At 35.9% G+C, this 18,197-nt stretch overlaps 1 protein-coding gene across 1 annotated transcript; it reads right to left on the reverse strand.

Moving 5' to 3' along the window:
* Positions 1–15,523: 15,523 nt before the first annotated feature.
* Positions 15,524–16,467, reverse strand: LOC129250551 (putative nuclease HARBI1). The gene is made up of 5 exons (XM_054890172.1): positions 16,409–16,467; positions 16,176–16,353; positions 15,927–16,117; positions 15,715–15,864; positions 15,524–15,647 (listed from the first exon to the last, which is right to left on the reverse strand). Exons 1-5 carry the CDS (start codon positions 16,465–16,467, stop codon positions 15,524–15,526), a joined length of 702 nt encoding a protein of 233 aa, XP_054746147.1.
* Positions 16,468–18,197: the final 1,730 nt, after the last annotated feature.

An 18,197-nucleotide genomic window follows, 5' to 3' on the forward strand; every position in this document is an offset into this window, starting at 1 on the left:
TGAAACCATATGTCATGCAAGTCAAGCTCTTGCATTTTGGGCAAAAAAAAGTTGGATATCATTTCACCGTATGGCTCACCATTCATAGTTACGTTACAATTCGCAGCATCTTTGAAGAAGTACGGTCCAATGATACCGCCAGCCCATAAACCGCACCAAACTGTAACCTTTTCTGGATACATTGGTAGCTCTTGCAATTCATCAGGCTGATCTTCACTCCAAAATCGACAATTCTGCTGTTTACGTCCCTATTGATCCAAAAATGAGCTTCGTCGCTGAACACAATTTTTCGACTTTAACCCTTTCAATACGGAGTTTTTTAAGGGGAAAAAATATTTAACCATGAAAAGTTATTACTAGTGATCTAAATAGTATGTCCTCTTGTATAAATAAAGAAATTATTTCTAGGAATTGAGAAAATGTCCTGGGAAAACATTGTCCCACCCGTAATGAACACTCAGTAGATCTATAATTGTCGTTTTTCCACTTACTGACCTAGCACGTGCATTGGGACGTATGTGTCCCGTCAGTATTGAAAGGGTTAAACTGTCTTAACAGAACACACATTTTTATAATGAAAATCAATGATTTGCCAGCGTTGTTCGTTTGTAAGACGCTTCATGGTTAAATTATAGACCAACTGTTTAAAAAGATAATAGCTAAAAAATCACCCTTTATATTCTTCAGTTTGAAGAGAATATTAAGTCTAATCCTAAGGCCTTTTGGCGATTTGTTAAATCTAAAAAGTTAAGCTCTGGAGTCCCTTCTGCGGTTCGTTTTAATGACAAATCAGCGTCTACTCCTGTGGACGTAGCCAATTTGTTTGCCGATTTTTTCAAATCTAATTTCACTAGTGATGGTAGGTATTCGTTTTCTCCTTGTCATGATAATCCACTTTCATCTTTGAATTTTGGCTATTTAAACCTTGTTTCTCTGGACATTGAGAATACAATTTTGGGTTTAAAACCTTCTTCGCAGACTGATAAGGATGGGCTGTCCGTAATTTTTCTTAAAAACTGCCCGGCTATTGTCATTCCTCTTAAATTAGTTTTTAATTAATCTCTATCTTCGGGAGTTTTTATCAACGGTTGGAAAATCACAACTATCACCCATATTTTCAAAAATGGCAAAAAGAATGATGTGTGCAACTATAGGCCGATCTCAAAGCTTTCTATTATTTCTAAACTTTTCGAAGGAATTGTAAAAGAAAAAATATACTTTGCAAGTAAGAGCCTAATCTCGCCTAATCAGCATGGTCTACAGTTTCCAACCTGGCTGCCTTTGGTGAATAATGCTTTGGAACTTTTGCTGAAGGTTTTCAAGTCTATTGTGTTTACACGGACTTTTCTAAAGCTTTTGATAGAGTTTCTCATACAATTCTATTACGTAAACAAGTCTCGCTTGGTTTCCATTCTGTTTTCTTTCAATAGTTGAAATCTTATCTATCCGATAGACGATGTGAGGTTACGATTGAGGCTGAATGTTCGGAACCTTTCATTGCATCTTCAGGGGTGCCACAAGGCAGTATTTTAGGGCCTCTTCTCTTCGTTCTATTTATTAATGATATTTGTACCTGTTTTTCATTTGCCAACTTTCTTTTGTATGCCGATGGTTTGAAAATATTTTCGGCCATTAGAAAAAATGAGGATGTTCCTATGTTACAAACGGAAATTAATGAGCTCGTTCGCTGGTGCAGTAGCTCTGGCATCTCTCTAAATACAGGGTGGCGCACGAATCGTGCTACAACAACAAAACGTAATAACTTTTTTTCTGTGTGAGTAATCGGCTTTTTTTTTTTTATTTTGCAGATTAGTATTTAGATTTACAAAAAATGGAGGCTTGGGATACCGAAAAGAGGATTTGGATAGTGCAGCGGTACCATGCTTTGCAGTCCATCATTTCCGTCCAAAGGGAATTTAGGCGGGAGTTTGGCGGCACTCCCCCGAGCAGATGGACCATTATGAGGCTGGTGAACATGTTTGCTGAATCTGGAAGCATCGCACGCAGACCGTACCATCGAGATCCCCATGTTCGGGTCGAAGCCACAATCGCGGCTGTAGCATCGTCAATTCAGGCAAATCCAAGAGTTTCGACTCGTAACTTGTCGGCGCAAATTGGAGTTAGCAGACGGTCATTGCAGCTGATAGTTCATGATGACTTAAACTTGTTTCCGTACAAAGTTCAAATCACAAGCAAATTAAACCCTCTGGATTTGCCTATTCGCCTGGAATTTTGCCAAAAAATTATTGAAATTGCCGAAGAAGACAACAACTTCATAAATTGCTTGTTTATGTCTGATGAGGCCCATTTTGATCTAAACGGCAATGTAAACAAGCAAAATTGCCGTATACGGAGTCAATCAAATCCGCAAATACTCCATGAGATGGAATTGCACCCAGAACGAGTCACAGTTTGGTGCGCAGTTTCATCAAGGTGCATTGTCGGGCCATACTTCTTCGAAGAAAACGGTGTAACAGCGACTGTAAATGGGGACCGTTATTTAAACATGTTGAAGGAGTTTTTTTATCCAGAACTGCGGCGAAGACGTATCCCTTTTAACAGCATTTGGTTCCAGCAAGATGGAGCAACTGCACATATAGCCAGACCGGTTATGGAGGAGCTCCAACGAAAATTTAGAAATAAATTGATATCCAGAAATTCCACTTTCCGCTGGCCCCCAAGGTCACCTGACCACACTGCACCAGATTTTTTTTATGGGGTTATCTCAAACAAGAGGTGTATAAAGCAAAACCAAGTAATTTGACTGAATTGAAGCAGTCCATCACAACAATAATTGAGGCGATCCCGACTTCAACCCTTCAGTGCGCAATGAACAATTTTCTCATCAGGTGTCGCATATGCGTGAATGAGCATGGAGGTCATTTACGTTCTATTATTTTCAAAACTATTGTAATTAGTTACATAAAATAAAATTGAATTATCTATACAATAAAAAAACAAAAAGTTAAATACATTGATTAGAAAAAAAGTTATTACGTTTTGTTTTTGTAGCACGATTCGTGCGCCACCCTGTATTAAGAAATGTTTTCATGTCACCTTCGCTAAAACTCAAAATGTTTTCCAGTCATTTTACAGCATTGATAATACTTTACTTAAATCTGTCCATGAATTCAAAGAGCTAGGGGTGATCTTTGACTCACATTTTTCTTTCAAAAGTCATATTAACTTTATTATGTCCACTTCTTACTCAATCTTAGGTTTTGTACGGCGTAATATCTCGATGATCTCGGATCCTTACACTCACAAATTACTTGTTACTTCCTTTGTTCGCTCTAGATTAGAATATGTAACGTTTATCTGGAGGCCTTGCCACCATTTTGCTTTTGAGAGAATTGAACGTGTACAGAAGGTGTTCCTTAAATATGCTCTCAAGTCGTTGAAATTCTCAAATCCAATCCCTTCCTATGATTCCCGTTTGATTTTAATTAACTTAAAGTCTCCAGAAAGTAGAAAGTCTATACTCTCACTGTCTTTTATTTTTAGTGCAATTAAAGGAGAAATTGACTGTCCGTCCCTATTACGATGCATTCACTTTCATATTCCTACTAAATCGTTACGTATTCCTACTAGATCGTTACGCAGTACTTATCAATTTCATCTTAAATTTCTTAACACATTCGCATCGGGAAATGAGAATTCTCGTTTACAAAAGAAAAACGTTGACGTCGGGAAACGATGATTCTCGTTTTGTGAGAAGTGTGCTTTCCAGGACTGAACGGAAATATTTTCTCCAAGGATATCTACACCCCGGTCTCCTTTGTCTCTCTTTTAGGTCGAATATCTCATTTCGGGTTGTTTCTCCTATTCCGATCCTAAATAAACAATGGTAACTGTCTGTTGTGGATATTTAAAGATAAAAGAGAGATAAAAATGATAGGTACAATTAATTCTGCTGAAGTAGTAGCGACTGGAAAGCATAATAGAAAAACCAAAGAGAATATTGTGAAACCACTATGCATCATAGAATACAACAAATTCATGAAAGGTGTTGATCGTGCAGATCAATACCTTTCCTATTATTCTATCATACGAAAAACAACCAAATGGACCAAAAAGGCAGCACTATATATAATATAATGAATATTACACTATTAAAGAGCTTTGTAATGTACAAAGCGATAAATATAAATAAAAAACTTGTGTATAAAAAATATTTATTAGCAGTTGCGAGGGCCTGGTTAACTGAAAAAGTTGATGCTGCATTTCATCACGAGCTAATGGTCCAACTTCAACACCACCTGGTAGATTGTCTGGTGACATGAAAAAACACACCCTGGAGACAATAAAGCCAACAAAGAACAAAAAATATCCCACAAGAATATGTCTAGTATGTAAAACACATGGGGTAAGGAGCGAAACACGATATGTATGCAAATTTTGTGAAGTACCGTTATCTATACTAATATTATAAAGAGGAAAACTTTGTTTGTTTGTTTGTTTGTTTGTAATGAATAGGCTCAAAAACTACTGAACCGATTTTAAAAATTCTTTCACCACTGTAACTGTCTGTGGTTGATATTTAAAGATAAAAGAGAGATAAAAATGATAGGTACAATTAATTCTGCTGAAGTAGTAGCGACTGGAAAGCATAATAGAAAAACCAAAGAGAATATTGTGAAACCACTATGCATCATAGAATACAACAAATTCATGAAAGGTGTTGATCGTGCAGATCAATACCTTTCCTATTATTCTATCATACGAAAAACAACCAAATGGACCAAAAAGGAAGCACTATATATAATATAATGAATATTACACTATTAAAGAGCTTTGTAATGTACAAAGCGATAAATATAAATAAAAACTTGTGTATAAAAAATATTTATTAGCAGTTGCGAGGGCCTGGTTAACTGAAAAAGTTGATGCTGCATTTCATCACGAGCTACTGGTCCAACTTCAACACCACCTGGTAGATTGTCTGGTGACATGAAAAAACACACCCTGGAGACAATAAAGCCAACAAAGAACAAAAAATATCCCACAAGAATATGTCTAGTATGTAAAGCACATGGGGTAAGGAGCGAAACACGATATGTATGCAAATTCTGTGAAGTACCGTTATCTATACTAATATTATAAAGAGGAAAACTTTGTTTGTTTGTTTGTAATGAATAGGCTCAAAAACTACTGGACCGATTTTAAAAATTCTTTCACCATTCGAAAGCTACATCATCCACGAGTAACATGGATTATATTTTATTTTGGAAATAGGGCTCGAGATAAAGGTCAAAACGTGGACCCGGCTAACCTTCGGATGTGTATGTACAATATGGGTATCAAATGGAAGCTGTTGGTGAATGCTTTAGTCCAGAGTATTTTTCATGCCGCTCCGTGACTGGGGTCTCGAGATATAGGTCAAAACGTGGACCCGGATAACCTTTGGTTGTGTATGTACAATATGGGTATCAAATGAAAGCTGTTGATAAGTGCTTTAATACGGGGTAATTTTCATACCTATTGATGACTAGGGTCTGGCAATATATGCCAAAACGTGGACCCGCCGTGTCTTTGCACCGAATTAAACCAAACTTAATATACACACATTGTTAAGTAGGTATTGAAGATGATTTTCGTATAGTTTGAATACCTATTGGTAGATAGGGTCTCGAGATATAGGTCAAAACGTGGACCCGGGTAACCTTCGGACGTGTATGTACAATATGGGTATCAAATGAAAGCTGTTGGTGAATGCTTTAGTACAGAGTATTTTTCATGCCGCTCCGTGACTGGGGTCTCGAGATATAGGTCAAAACGTGCACCCGGGTAACCTTTGGTTGTGTATGTACAATATGGGTATCAAATGAAAGCTGTTGATAAGTGCTTTAATACGGGGTAATTTTCATACCTATTGATGACTAGGGTCTCGAAATATATGCCAAAACGTGGACCCGCCGTGTCTTTGCACCGAATTAAACCAAACTTACACACATTGTTAAGTAAGTATTGAAAATGGGTTTCGTAAAGTTTGGTTGTAATTCGGAGCACGGGCAATTTGAGAATTTAATGTGAAATCCGAATGAAATTATGTGTTCGTGGAAAAAACAATTTTTTTCGTTTTTTTTTTTCTGAAAAATATAAATGGATAATGGTTAAAAAAGCTCCAATGCTTAAACATATAAATTGAAACGAAAAATTCATGGATGATCAGGAAAAAAGACTATTGTTTCTTAGTTATTCATATGCGTTGATTTGAAATTTAAAAACAATCTTCTTTTTTCCTGATTTTCAATTTATATTTTATATTTACTCAAAAACAAATAGAAAAACAAAAAATATTGTTTATGCCAAAGCGCTTGAATAAAGAATAAAGAAATAAATAATATGAAATCATATATTTTCTGTTCTAAACCATATCTATTCTATTTTAGTGTACCCAGCGAAGGGGGCCGGGCTTGCTAGTATTATACAAAGGAAGCTGTTTCACCGACTATCATACTAAAAAAAATACTAATACTTCTTATGTACAACTTCTGAAAATTTCTATAAAATATAATAATTACATAAATAATTATCGCAGTTGGACATATATTTTTAAATATCTTTACATTGCTAAAATACCCCGATTTCTATGAAAATTAAGGAATAAAAAATAGTTTAAAAAAACTAAAACACACGCTTTTATTGCTAATCGAACTAAAACGTAGAAAATAAATTTTAATGACAAAGGGACCTATAATGAAGTAATAGCAAATCGAACGATCAGTCATAGTCAACTACCTCAGAACAGAATTATAACAAAAATTAAGATACAAATAGAGTAATTCAAATTAGAGTTAAAAGCGTGGGATGCATTTTGCTTCACTTTCATAACCCTCTGTACATAGGTAATATAGTTGCCAATAGAATGATTGTAATATTTACTATATCAAGCATCCCACGCTTTTAACTCTAATTTGAATTATTCTATTTGTATCTTAATTTTTGTTATAATTCTGTTCTGAGGTAGTTGACTATGACTGATCGTTCGATTTGCTATTACTTCATTATAGGTCCCTTTGTCATTAAAATTTATTTTCTACTTTTTAGTTCGATTAGCAATAAAAGCTTGTTTTTTAGTTTTTTTAAACTATTTTTTATTTTCTACCTTTTAGTTCGATTAGCAAAAAAGCGTGTTTTTTAGTTTTTTTTTAACTATTTTTTATTTAAAAAAATTTTTGTTTAAAAAAATACCCAATTCATGTTTCTACCGGTGTGGCAATATTGGGAAATGTTATATAAAATGAACATTTTTCAGCGCTCTCACGAGAAAAAGAGTTTCCTATCTAGTCATCTAGATCTGAATCCGAGTCCATCAGATTTTTAGAAGCCAGTGAAAATTAAGCTCAAAGATTCCGTTACATACATACAACCCGAGCTAATAGAAGTGTGTTAATTATTCTATTTGTATCTTAATTTTTGTTATAATTTTGTTCTGAGGTAGTTGACTATGACTGATCGTTCGATTTGCTATTGCTTCATTATAGGCCTCTTTGTCATTAAAATTTATTTTCTACTTTTTAGTTCGATTAGCAATAAAAGCTTGTTTTTTAGTTTTTTTAAACTATTTTTTATTTTCTACTTTTTAGTTCGATTAGCAAAAAAGCGAATTTTTTAGTTTCTTTAAACTATTTTTATTTATTATGAATGAAAATTATTGTTATCATTGCAGTCAGTGAATAAATGATTCGATATATTCGTGTTATATTTAATTCCTTTCTTATCGACTGTGAGTCTAAAGCTATGCAGTTATCGGCCGTGATAAAGAAGTAATCGGGATTAAGAACTTATTTCGTGGAGGGAGCCTGAGAAACTGATTTACAAGAATAGATAAAGATTTTTCATTTTACAACCAAATTCACCTTACTTTTTGCCCACAGTAAAAAAAAGAAAATATTAATCCTGGCAATCCTAACAAGGATAATGGAAAACTTTTATCAAATTATTGCATTGTCATCGGTCCTTGATAGGTGTGCAAAATTTCAAGTCGATCAGATTTTTAGAAGTCAGTGAAAATTAAGCTCAAAGATTCCGTTACATACATACATACAACCCGTCCTAATAAAAGTGTGTTAAAAATAGCCCGATGCGAATGTGTTAACACGAATTATGCGCGTAACGCTCCTATTGCACGCGCTTTAAGATAATTCAATGAGCTCTCGAGTTCTATTCCGTTTGACTTTTCGGTTTAAAAGAATGAATTTCATAAATTTCTAAACTCTTTATTCTAATTTATTTAATATTTATAGTAATATAATAGTAATTTAAGCTCATATTAGATCTAAGTGGTTTGTAAAAACAATAATTACCTTTTAGACTTATAATAAACGAAATATAGCATATCAAATGCAACAACATAATACCAGAGAACGTTGATACAGTTTCTCTCACAGAGAACGTTAATGTATAGAGAAGTCTCAATGGCGGGAACACATGGAATTTTGAGGGGTACTCATTTTGCGCCCGTGATTCACCACAGACATATTTTTTACCAAACGTTAACAGAAATATACTCAACTGGACAAATTAAACAGCAGTTAAAACTTTGTTGAATTCCGTTCAACCAAATCAAATATGTGAATTTATATATGTATCTGTACATATGCGGCTGCGTGCACTTCACACAGCAAAAAATATTACGGTTCGCTAAAAAGTCTCAAGAAATCCTGTGTACATTCATAGGCACAGCATTGTGCCAAAATTATGAACTATGATGAGTCAACAAAATTCGTTCATAATTTACTTAAACATATTTTTAGGTCTATACTATGAAGTAGTACATTTGTACATTTGTTTAGGCCACACCCTAAAGTCTAATAAATGTTTATCCACCATAATGTTAATTGCGCCTACCGTTCCGACTGTTGCAAACCACCGGTTCCCGTCGCTGCAACGTTAAGGCCGTTAACCTCGGCATTTCCGCGCCGAACAGTTAAAATGTTTACTGTGTTAAACGCTGTTCGGCGAGGTTACTTTCGCCTTAATTTTAAATTTCAATTTCACTGCGATTTTAGTACAACAAGGGTAAGCCGACAGAGGTAAGGATAATTCCGGGCCATCATTAGATATTATCATATTATACATACATATACATATTAGTATATTATTACATACATAAACCGTGTCATATTGTACCATACATATAAGTATATTCATTAATACATATGTACATCCAAATATTAATAAAAAAATGATAATAACTCTTCAAAAAAAATATCATCGGAGCGACCGTGGAGGCCCAACATTTTAAACCTCGCACCTGCGTCGCCCTCCGATGATAAACATGGTCTTTATTATTATTTTTTACCAAAAAAAAGTGTGCGCAATAAAGTCCACATACCTTGGTAGATCTGGAACAGTGCTTGTCGATTGATTTCGATTTGAAATTCTTTGCCCACTGCTTTTTTTTTGGTGTTTGGTTGTACATATGTATGTACCTATGAATGTACCTATATGTATGATGCAATATGACACGCTGGTTTCTGTTTCTGGCGGAGCTAGGAGGTGTCCGCCAACCAGAAAGTGACCAGGAGTGCGAGGCTCTAGATCGGATGGCTCATTGGAAGAGGGACTTAAGGGTCGCGAATTGAGACAGGACTCAATTCGGCATAAGAGTGTATTAAACTCCCCAAAAGTATATTTCAGACCAGAGGCAATCTTTTTGAAGTGGGCTTTGAAGCTTTTACACCTGCTTCCCACAGTCCGCCCGTATGAGGGGCTGCGGCAGGTATGAAGTGCCATGTTAATGCTTGGTTGGCTTATTTTGAAATCGTGTGGCTGCGTGCATCCGCAATAAATGCTTTAAATTCTGATCGTAGAGACCGTGGGGTACTTAGGTCATTGGTGGTCTCTAATTGGTGGAAAAACAAATGAATAGACAGACGTAGCCTTTGGAAATGCGACATCCTTTGCCGCGAAAGCTTTTCATGTCAAATGGACCTGCAAAGTCTATTCCTGTATTGGTGAAAGCACGCGAAAAAGTGGTGCGTACCTGAGGAAGAATTCGCATAAGTTGGGTTTGCGATCGTTTTTTATAGATCGTGCAGACCTTACAATTATGGATGATGGATCGAATCATATTTTTAACTCGCGGTATCCAGTACTGAGTTCGAGTGCAGTGATATTTCGTGAATGAGTTTGGTTATTAGGCGTGATAACCTGCTATTTTATGGAAAGATGATAGGAGCTCGTTATATGATAAGTTGAGAGATGCGCCCAGACGACCGCCTGCCCGCATGATGTCATCTTCATCGAGCCGAAACAGTCAGACCAACAGTGAATCGGCGGCAGGTTTTGAAGGCCCTCCATCAAACTTTTTGCAAACTATGGAAAAGCGAATTCCTCATCGAAATGCAAAAACGCACAAAGTGGAAACATAAAAGCCTAACATCAAGGTAGGTGACCTTGTCACCATTAAGGAGGGCAACCTACCACCAAACGAATGGAGAATGGGACGAGTGGTAAAACTACATCCCGGATCCGACAACCAAGTACGCGTAGTGGACATCACTGCTAAATTTTCGCCTTCCTGGTCTGCTTTTTCCAGCCTCGCAGAGAGATCAGTCATAGTCGACATGCCGCGCATATATGTGTGGTAACACATTTTGTTTTTCTTTCTTATCGCGGCAAGATCCTTAGGAGTAATAGTTTCAGTTGAAAGCAAGTTCTCGTAAGCCGCTTTTTCTTTTTCCCACATTGCTTTTAACTCCTCCTGTAGGATCCGTAGTGAAAATTTCGAATGGTCACTTGACGGTGTGCCATTAAAATCGGATTCGAATTCCGTCACGGCGTCGACTACACGAATATATGTATGTATCCATATTGTACGTATGTGATACGAACTGCGCAGTATAAGAAATTGCTCCTTCACGAAATGGAGACGAATTTGTAACGAGACCCAAGCCCAAATGCACCACCGAGATTACAGTCCAATATTTTGTATTACATATATATTTAAATATATATTAAAAAATAATATATTATCTATACTAATATTATATTATAAAGAGGAAAACTTTGTTTGTTTGTTTGTAATGAATAGGCTCAAAAACTACTGGACCGATTTTAAAAATTCTTTCACCATTCGAAAGCTACATCATCCACGAGTAACATGGATTATACTTTATTTTGGAAATAGGGCTCGAGATAAAGGTCAAAACGTGGACCCGGGTAACCTTCGGATGTGTATGTACAATATGGGTATCAAATGGAAGCTGTTGGTGAATGCTTTAGTCCAGAGTATTTCTCATGCCGCTCCGTGACTGGGGTCTCGAGATATAGGTCAAAACGAAAGCTGTTGATAAGTGCTTTAATACGGGGTAATTTTCATACCTTTTGATGACTAGGGTCTGGAAATATATGCCAAAACGTGGACTCGCCGTGTCTTTGCACCGAATTAAACCAAACTTACACACATTGTTAAGTAGGTATTGAAGATGATTTTCGTATAGTTTGAATACCTATTGGTAGATAGGGTCTCGAGATATAGGTCAAAACGTGGACCCGGGTAACCTTCGGACGTGTATGTACAATATGGGTATCAAATGAACGCTGTTGGTAAGTGCTTTCGTACAGAGCATCTTTCATGCCGCTCCATGACTGGGGTCTCGAGATATAGGTCAAAACGTGGACCCGGGTAACCTTTGGTTGTATATGTACAATATGGGTATCAAATGAAAGCTGTTGATAAGTGCTTTAATACGGGGTAATTTTCATACCTATTGATGACCAGGGTCTCGAAATATATGCCAAAACGTGGACCCGCCGTGTCTTTGCACCGAATTAAACCAAACTTACACACATTGTTAAGTAAGTATTGAAAATAGGTTTCGTAAAGTTTGGTTGTAATTCGGAGCACTGGCAACGGGTACAGCGTTCTTTTGAACCAGCCATAATGTCGTTTTCTTTTTTAACGCTTGGGGCGGAACTGAACTGTCAAATTGACAGTGTGAGTTACAATGTGTCAATATTTCTTTCTGATTTGGATGCCATAAGGAAAAAACGTAAGTGCAACATGTAAAAATTGTTTGTGAATTTTTTTGGAGTGGATTTTGGAACAGTGAATAATTTCTTACGAAATTTGAGAATTTAATGTGAAATCCGAATGAAATTATGTGTTCGTGCAAAAAACAATTTCTTTCGTTTTTTTTCCTGAAAAATATAAATGGATAGTGGTTAAAAAAGCTCCAATGCTTAAACATATAAATTGAAACGAAAAATTCATGCATGATCAGCAAAAAGACGATTGTTTATTCATATGCGTTGATTTGAAATTTAAAAACAATCTTCTTTTTTCCTGATTTTCAATTTATATTTTATATTTACTCAAAAACAAATAGAAAAACAAAAAATATTGTTTATGCCAAAGCGCTTGAATAAAGAATAAAGAAATAAATTATATGAAAATCATATATTTTCTGTTCTAAACCATATCTATTCTATTTTAGTGTGCCCAGCGAAGGGGGCCGGGTTTGCTAGTCCTTGATAAAGTATCACATTCATTTTTACGAAGTAATCACAAAGAAACCAAGCCTGAAGCGATAAAAATAATTTAAGTAGTAAACAAAAATAACAATGAGGCTATTAAGTTAATCTATACTAATATTATAAAGAGGAAAACTTTGTTTGTTTGTAACGAATAGGCTCAAAAACTACTGGACCGATTTTAAAAATTCTTTCACCATTCGAAAACTACATTATCCAAGAGTAACATGGATTACATTTTATTTTGGAAAAAAATAGGGTTCCGTAAGATATTTGGATTTTTCGGATACAAACTGAAAAAAATCTTATATATAAAATAAAGTCATCTTTTTGTGTGTGTTCGCTAACCGGCCGTGTCTGCACCGAATTAAACCAAACTTACACACATTGTTAAGAAGGTATTGAAGATGATTTCCGTATAGTTTGGATACCTATTGGTGGATAGGGTTCGAGATATAGGTCAAAACGTGGACCCGGGTAACCTTCGGATGTGTATGTACAATATGGGTATCAAATGGAAGCTGTTGGTGAATGCTTTAGTACAGAGTATTTTTCATGCCGCTCCGTGACTAGGGTCTCGAAATAGAGACCAAAACGTGGACCCTAGAATGTGTTTGTACAATATGGGTATCAAATTGAAGCTGTTGGTGAATGCCTTAGTACAGAGTATTTTTCATGCCGCTCCGTGACTGGGGTCTCGAGATATAGGTCAAAACGTGCACCCGGGTAACCTTTGGTTGTGTATGTACAATATGGGTATCAAATGAAAGCTGTTGATAAGTGCTTTAATACGGGGTAATTTTCATACCTATTGATGACTAGGGTCTGGCAATATATGCCAAAACGTGGACCCGCCGTGTCTTTGCACCGAATTAAACCAAACTTACACACATTGTTAAGGAGGTATGGAAGATGGTTGCCGTATAGTTTGGATACCTATTGGTAGATAGGGTCTCGAGATATAGGTCAAAACGTGGACCCGGGTAACCTTCGGATGTGTATGTACAATATGGGTATCAAATGGAAGCTGTTGGTGAATGCTTTAGTACAGAGTATTTTTCATGCCGCTCCGTGACTAGGGTCTCGAGATAGAGACCAAAACGTGGACCCTAGAATGTGTTTGTACAATATGGGTATCAAATTGAAGCTGTTGGTGAATGCTTTAGTACAGAGTATTTTTCATGCCGCTCCGTGACTGGGGTCTCGAGATATAGGTCAAAACGTGCACCCGGGTAACCTTTGGTTGTGTATGTACAATATGGGTATCAAATGAAAGCTGTTGATAAGTGCTTTAATACGGGGTAATTTTCATACCTATTGATGACTAGGGTCTGGCAATATATGCCAAAACGTGGACCCGCCGTGTCTTTGCACCGAATTAAACCAAACTTACACACATTGTTAAGGAGGTATGGAAGATGGTTGCCGTATAGTTTGGATACCTATTGGTAGATAGGGTCTCGAGATATAGGTCAAAACGAGGACCCGGGTAACCTTCGGATGTGTATGTACAATACGGGTATCAAATGGAAGCTGTTGGTGAATGCTTTAGTTCAGAGTATTTCCATCCGCTCCGTGACTAGGGTCTCGAGATAGAGACCAAAACGTGGACCCTAGAATGTGTTTGTACAATATGGGTATCAAATGAAAGCTATTGATAAGTGCTTTAATACGGGGTAATTTTCATACCTATTGATGACTAGGGTCTCGAAATATATGCCAAAACGTGGACCCGCCGTGTCTTTGCACCGAATTAAACCAAACTTACACACATTGTTAAGTAAGTATTGAAAATAGGTTTCGTAAAGTTTGGTTGTAATTCGGAGCACGGGCAACGGGTACAGCGTTCTTTTGAACCAGCCATAATGTCGTTTACTTTTTTAACGCTTGGGGCGGAACTGAACTGTCAAATTGACAGTGTGAGTTACAATGTGTCAATATTTCTTTCTGATTTGGATGCCATAAGAAAAAAACGTAAGTGCAACATGTAAAAATTGTTTGTGAATTTTTTTGGAGTGGATTTTGGAACAGTGAATAATTTCTTACGAAATTTGAGAATTTAATGTGAAATCCGAATGAAATTATGTGTTCGAGGAAAAAACAATTTTTTTCGTTTTTTTTTCTGAAAAATATAAATGGATAATGGTTAAAAAAGCTCCAATGCTTAAACATATAAATTGAAACGAAAAATTCATGGATGATCAGGAAAAAAGACGACTGTTTATTCATATGCGTTGATTTGAAATTTAAAAACAATCTTCTTTTTTCCTGATTTTCAATTTATATTTTATATTTACTCAAAAACAAATAGAAAAACAAAAAATATTGTTTATGCCAAAGCGCTTGAATAAAGAATAAAGAAATAAATAATATGAAATCATATATTTTCTGTTCTAAACCATATCTATTCTATTTTAGTGTGCCCAGCGAAGGGGGCCGGGTTTACTAGTGTTTATATATAAATGAAGTTCTCCACCCAAACCATAATAAGTGCATATGTATATATACCGTAGCAAAAGTGAGCTGGGATCAATTTTATATTAACGCAGCGTTGTTTGTGTAGTTGTGTATTCAGCTTCACAGCGGGAACGTGCAAACAAAATAAATGGAATAAGAAAATTGAAGAAATTCCCAACAATGCGCTTTTAGTGAGTTTAGATTGAAAATAACTGCCGTGCGAGTTACTAACCCAACACCCCAGCCACTAGTTCCCTGGAACGAGACTCAACAACACACAAACACATAAACATTGGTCCTTTGCAAAAACACACAAACACATATAAATGTAAGAAACTCAAAAATTCCCTGGAACGGAACTCAACAACACGCAACCACATATACCTTGATTCTTTGTAAAAACACACAAGCACCTTTAAATGTAAGAAACTTAAAATACTGAAATAAAATATCACTTCTGTTTTTGCATTCGAATTCAGCACACGGTTTGCGTGCAGTGGCAAAACCCACACACACACACACCATCCAGCTCTCGTTGGTAACTGGCGCAGCCGGCTCAGGAATGGATCTACTTATAACTACTCTAATCCACAATGTGTTCCCTGATGAGTTTGATTCTCACCGGCGAAGTTGTCCATATACCGGCGTCATGACAAGATCCCGGGAATCGTGCATTGACGTTTTGAAAAATTAGTTCGTCGTTGCAAGGAATGGGGTTATTAGTTATAAACATTACAAAATGTTGATAAACCAGTATTTATTTTTTATAAACTCACGGCTTCAACATTAATGCTGTAGTATCCCTTGCGATTCATATACTCATGAGGTACTACTCCAGCAATTAAAGATTGCGGGGAAAGTATTGCAATATGTGTGCAGTCAATAGCACCTATGACGCCTTTTATTCCGAATTTGTTATGGAAGCTGCAAATTTTAAGCCGTTGAAATGGTGCAAATGCATATTTTGTACCATGTTTAAAACTTACCCCCTCTTTATGCTGTTGTAATGCTCCGCCTCATTGGGAAAACTAATTTCAAAGTGTTTGTGTTCCACTACCATCTTGCAAATTTGCTCAATACATCTCGACACGCTTGGTTGACTCATTGCCGAGAAGTGGCAGTTTCCAATAACGCTTTGGTAGGAGCCATTTGCCAGAAAATATAGTACTGAAACAAACTGAAAGTAATATGTTGTAAAGCCTACCTATATATTTTTATTACTATATCAAGCTCACCCGAAGTTCAAATGGAATTCTCGAACTCCGCTCAAACTTGTCAAGTGGTTTGAGATCTTGAATAAGCTCCCAGCAGAAGGATTTCGGGAATCTTAAAAACCTCCTGAAAACGTCTTCTTCCAGAAGGAATGGGTCTTCCCTGCTGCGTAAACTTGCCAGAATCCGTCTACGCATGTTTCTAAAACGTCAATAAATACACAATTATTCGTGTTCTTAAGAAATTTTTATATTACTTCGCTTCATTTTCGCGTTTTTTTTGCAATATATATAAAATAATTAATTCCTCTTCCATATTTTTCGTTTTGTGAGCTGCTCAGAAGTAGATCACTAATTAGTGACTTTTTTTTGAGACTAATGACGTGAGATTGCTTACTGAATACCAACTAGTCTCAAAATCAAATTTCACCACGAAAAGTCTCAATTAGTGACTTGAGACTGCTTACAGAATTCGGGCATAAGTATCATTATCTTATTGTTTCATAAGTAAAGTGCAGTAGAAAATAAAACTTAACTGTGTATAATATGCATTGCCAAATGTATCGGAATCAACCGTTGATAATCGTTACCACAGCAGAACCAAACTCATAAAAAAAAGTACATTGCCAAATGGAACGGAATCAATCGTTATGCAGTTTCCAAACAAACGTTGACGTTACAAAAATCACGTTAACATAAATTTCATTCGATTTCAGTTAATTTATTCCAATTATCAGATAAAGAAGATCTATATTCCGCAGCACCACAACAAGAACATCTGGCAGACGAATTCCAAAACAAATAAGCGAAAACCCTAGCAACGCCTCGGTATCACTTCCCACTACTATATCGAATTCAAACGGGGCGCCTACAATAAGCAACATGGCCTACATACAAACATCTTCAAATCCAACTGACATCCTTGTTTTCATCAAAGAGCTACCAACCTTTGACGGAACCCCTAATCAACTGCAAGACTTCATCGTTAATGGAAGAAGTAATCAAATTGATTAATGGAATAGACCAGACACCATACAGCTCTCTTCTACTAAGAGCCATCAGGAATAAAATCGTGAGTAGAGGTAATGACGCTTTAAAAATGTCCGACACTGGACCCATCTGGGATGACATCAAGGCTAATCTAATTCAACATTATGGTAAAAGGAAATGTTACATACAAATACCAAAAACAATCTGGAGAAACTTAATGAAGCCAGGCAATCCGCAGCACCCTTATCCACCAATGATAGCATATTTAGGAAAGAAAATCGTAGAAATAAGTTAACACCAAGATTCTTTGAACAAGATAATGGTAACACACTTATCACCACACGCTCAAACAACCCCTAAATTCTAAAATAAGACGAGCAACACAATAATAATTATTATAGATGCTTTCCATTTCAATTGAACCGGGCTATTCGGGTCATGTTCTTCGATTTCGATGAAACTTAAATATGTTGCTCTCTGGTCAAAATAATGAGATAAGTATTTTTTTGTTCGCCCGAAAAAAAATTTTTCAAGAGTTATCGGCAATTTTGTTGTTCGGCTCAAACTCGATTTTTTTTAATTGTATAAGAAAAAATTTTTTTTAAACGCCCATAACTTAGTCAAATATGAACCGATTTTAATAATTTTGGGTTCAAAATGATCGTAATTACTTACACGAGCGACTTCATGTAGAAACAATTGCAAAAAAGTAATATAGTAGAAAATTTTTTATTTAGCAAAAAAGAAAAAAATTGAAATTTTTTCGAAATTCAATATTTCAAAAAGTGTATTTTTTTTTTTATATCTTTTTCCAAATCAAGAGGACACCTCAAACTTCAATTAAGCTGAATGCCCAGTAGCTAAAATGAGTTGTTATTGAGTAATGAATTTTTGAGTAAAAAACCTGTTTTGCACTTTTTGTTTTTTGCAAAATAAAAAAATTTCAACTACTTTTTTGCAATTGTTTCTGCATAAAGTCGCTCGTGTTAGTAATTACAATTATTTTGAACCCAGAACCATTCAAATCGGCTTATTTTTGACTAAGTTATGAGTAAT

This window comes from Anastrepha obliqua, chromosome 6 (assembly GCF_027943255.1).
Source record: "Anastrepha obliqua isolate idAnaObli1 chromosome 6, idAnaObli1_1.0, whole genome shotgun sequence".
In the NCBI taxonomy this organism is placed as follows: Eukaryota; Metazoa; Arthropoda; class Insecta; order Diptera; family Tephritidae; genus Anastrepha; species Anastrepha obliqua.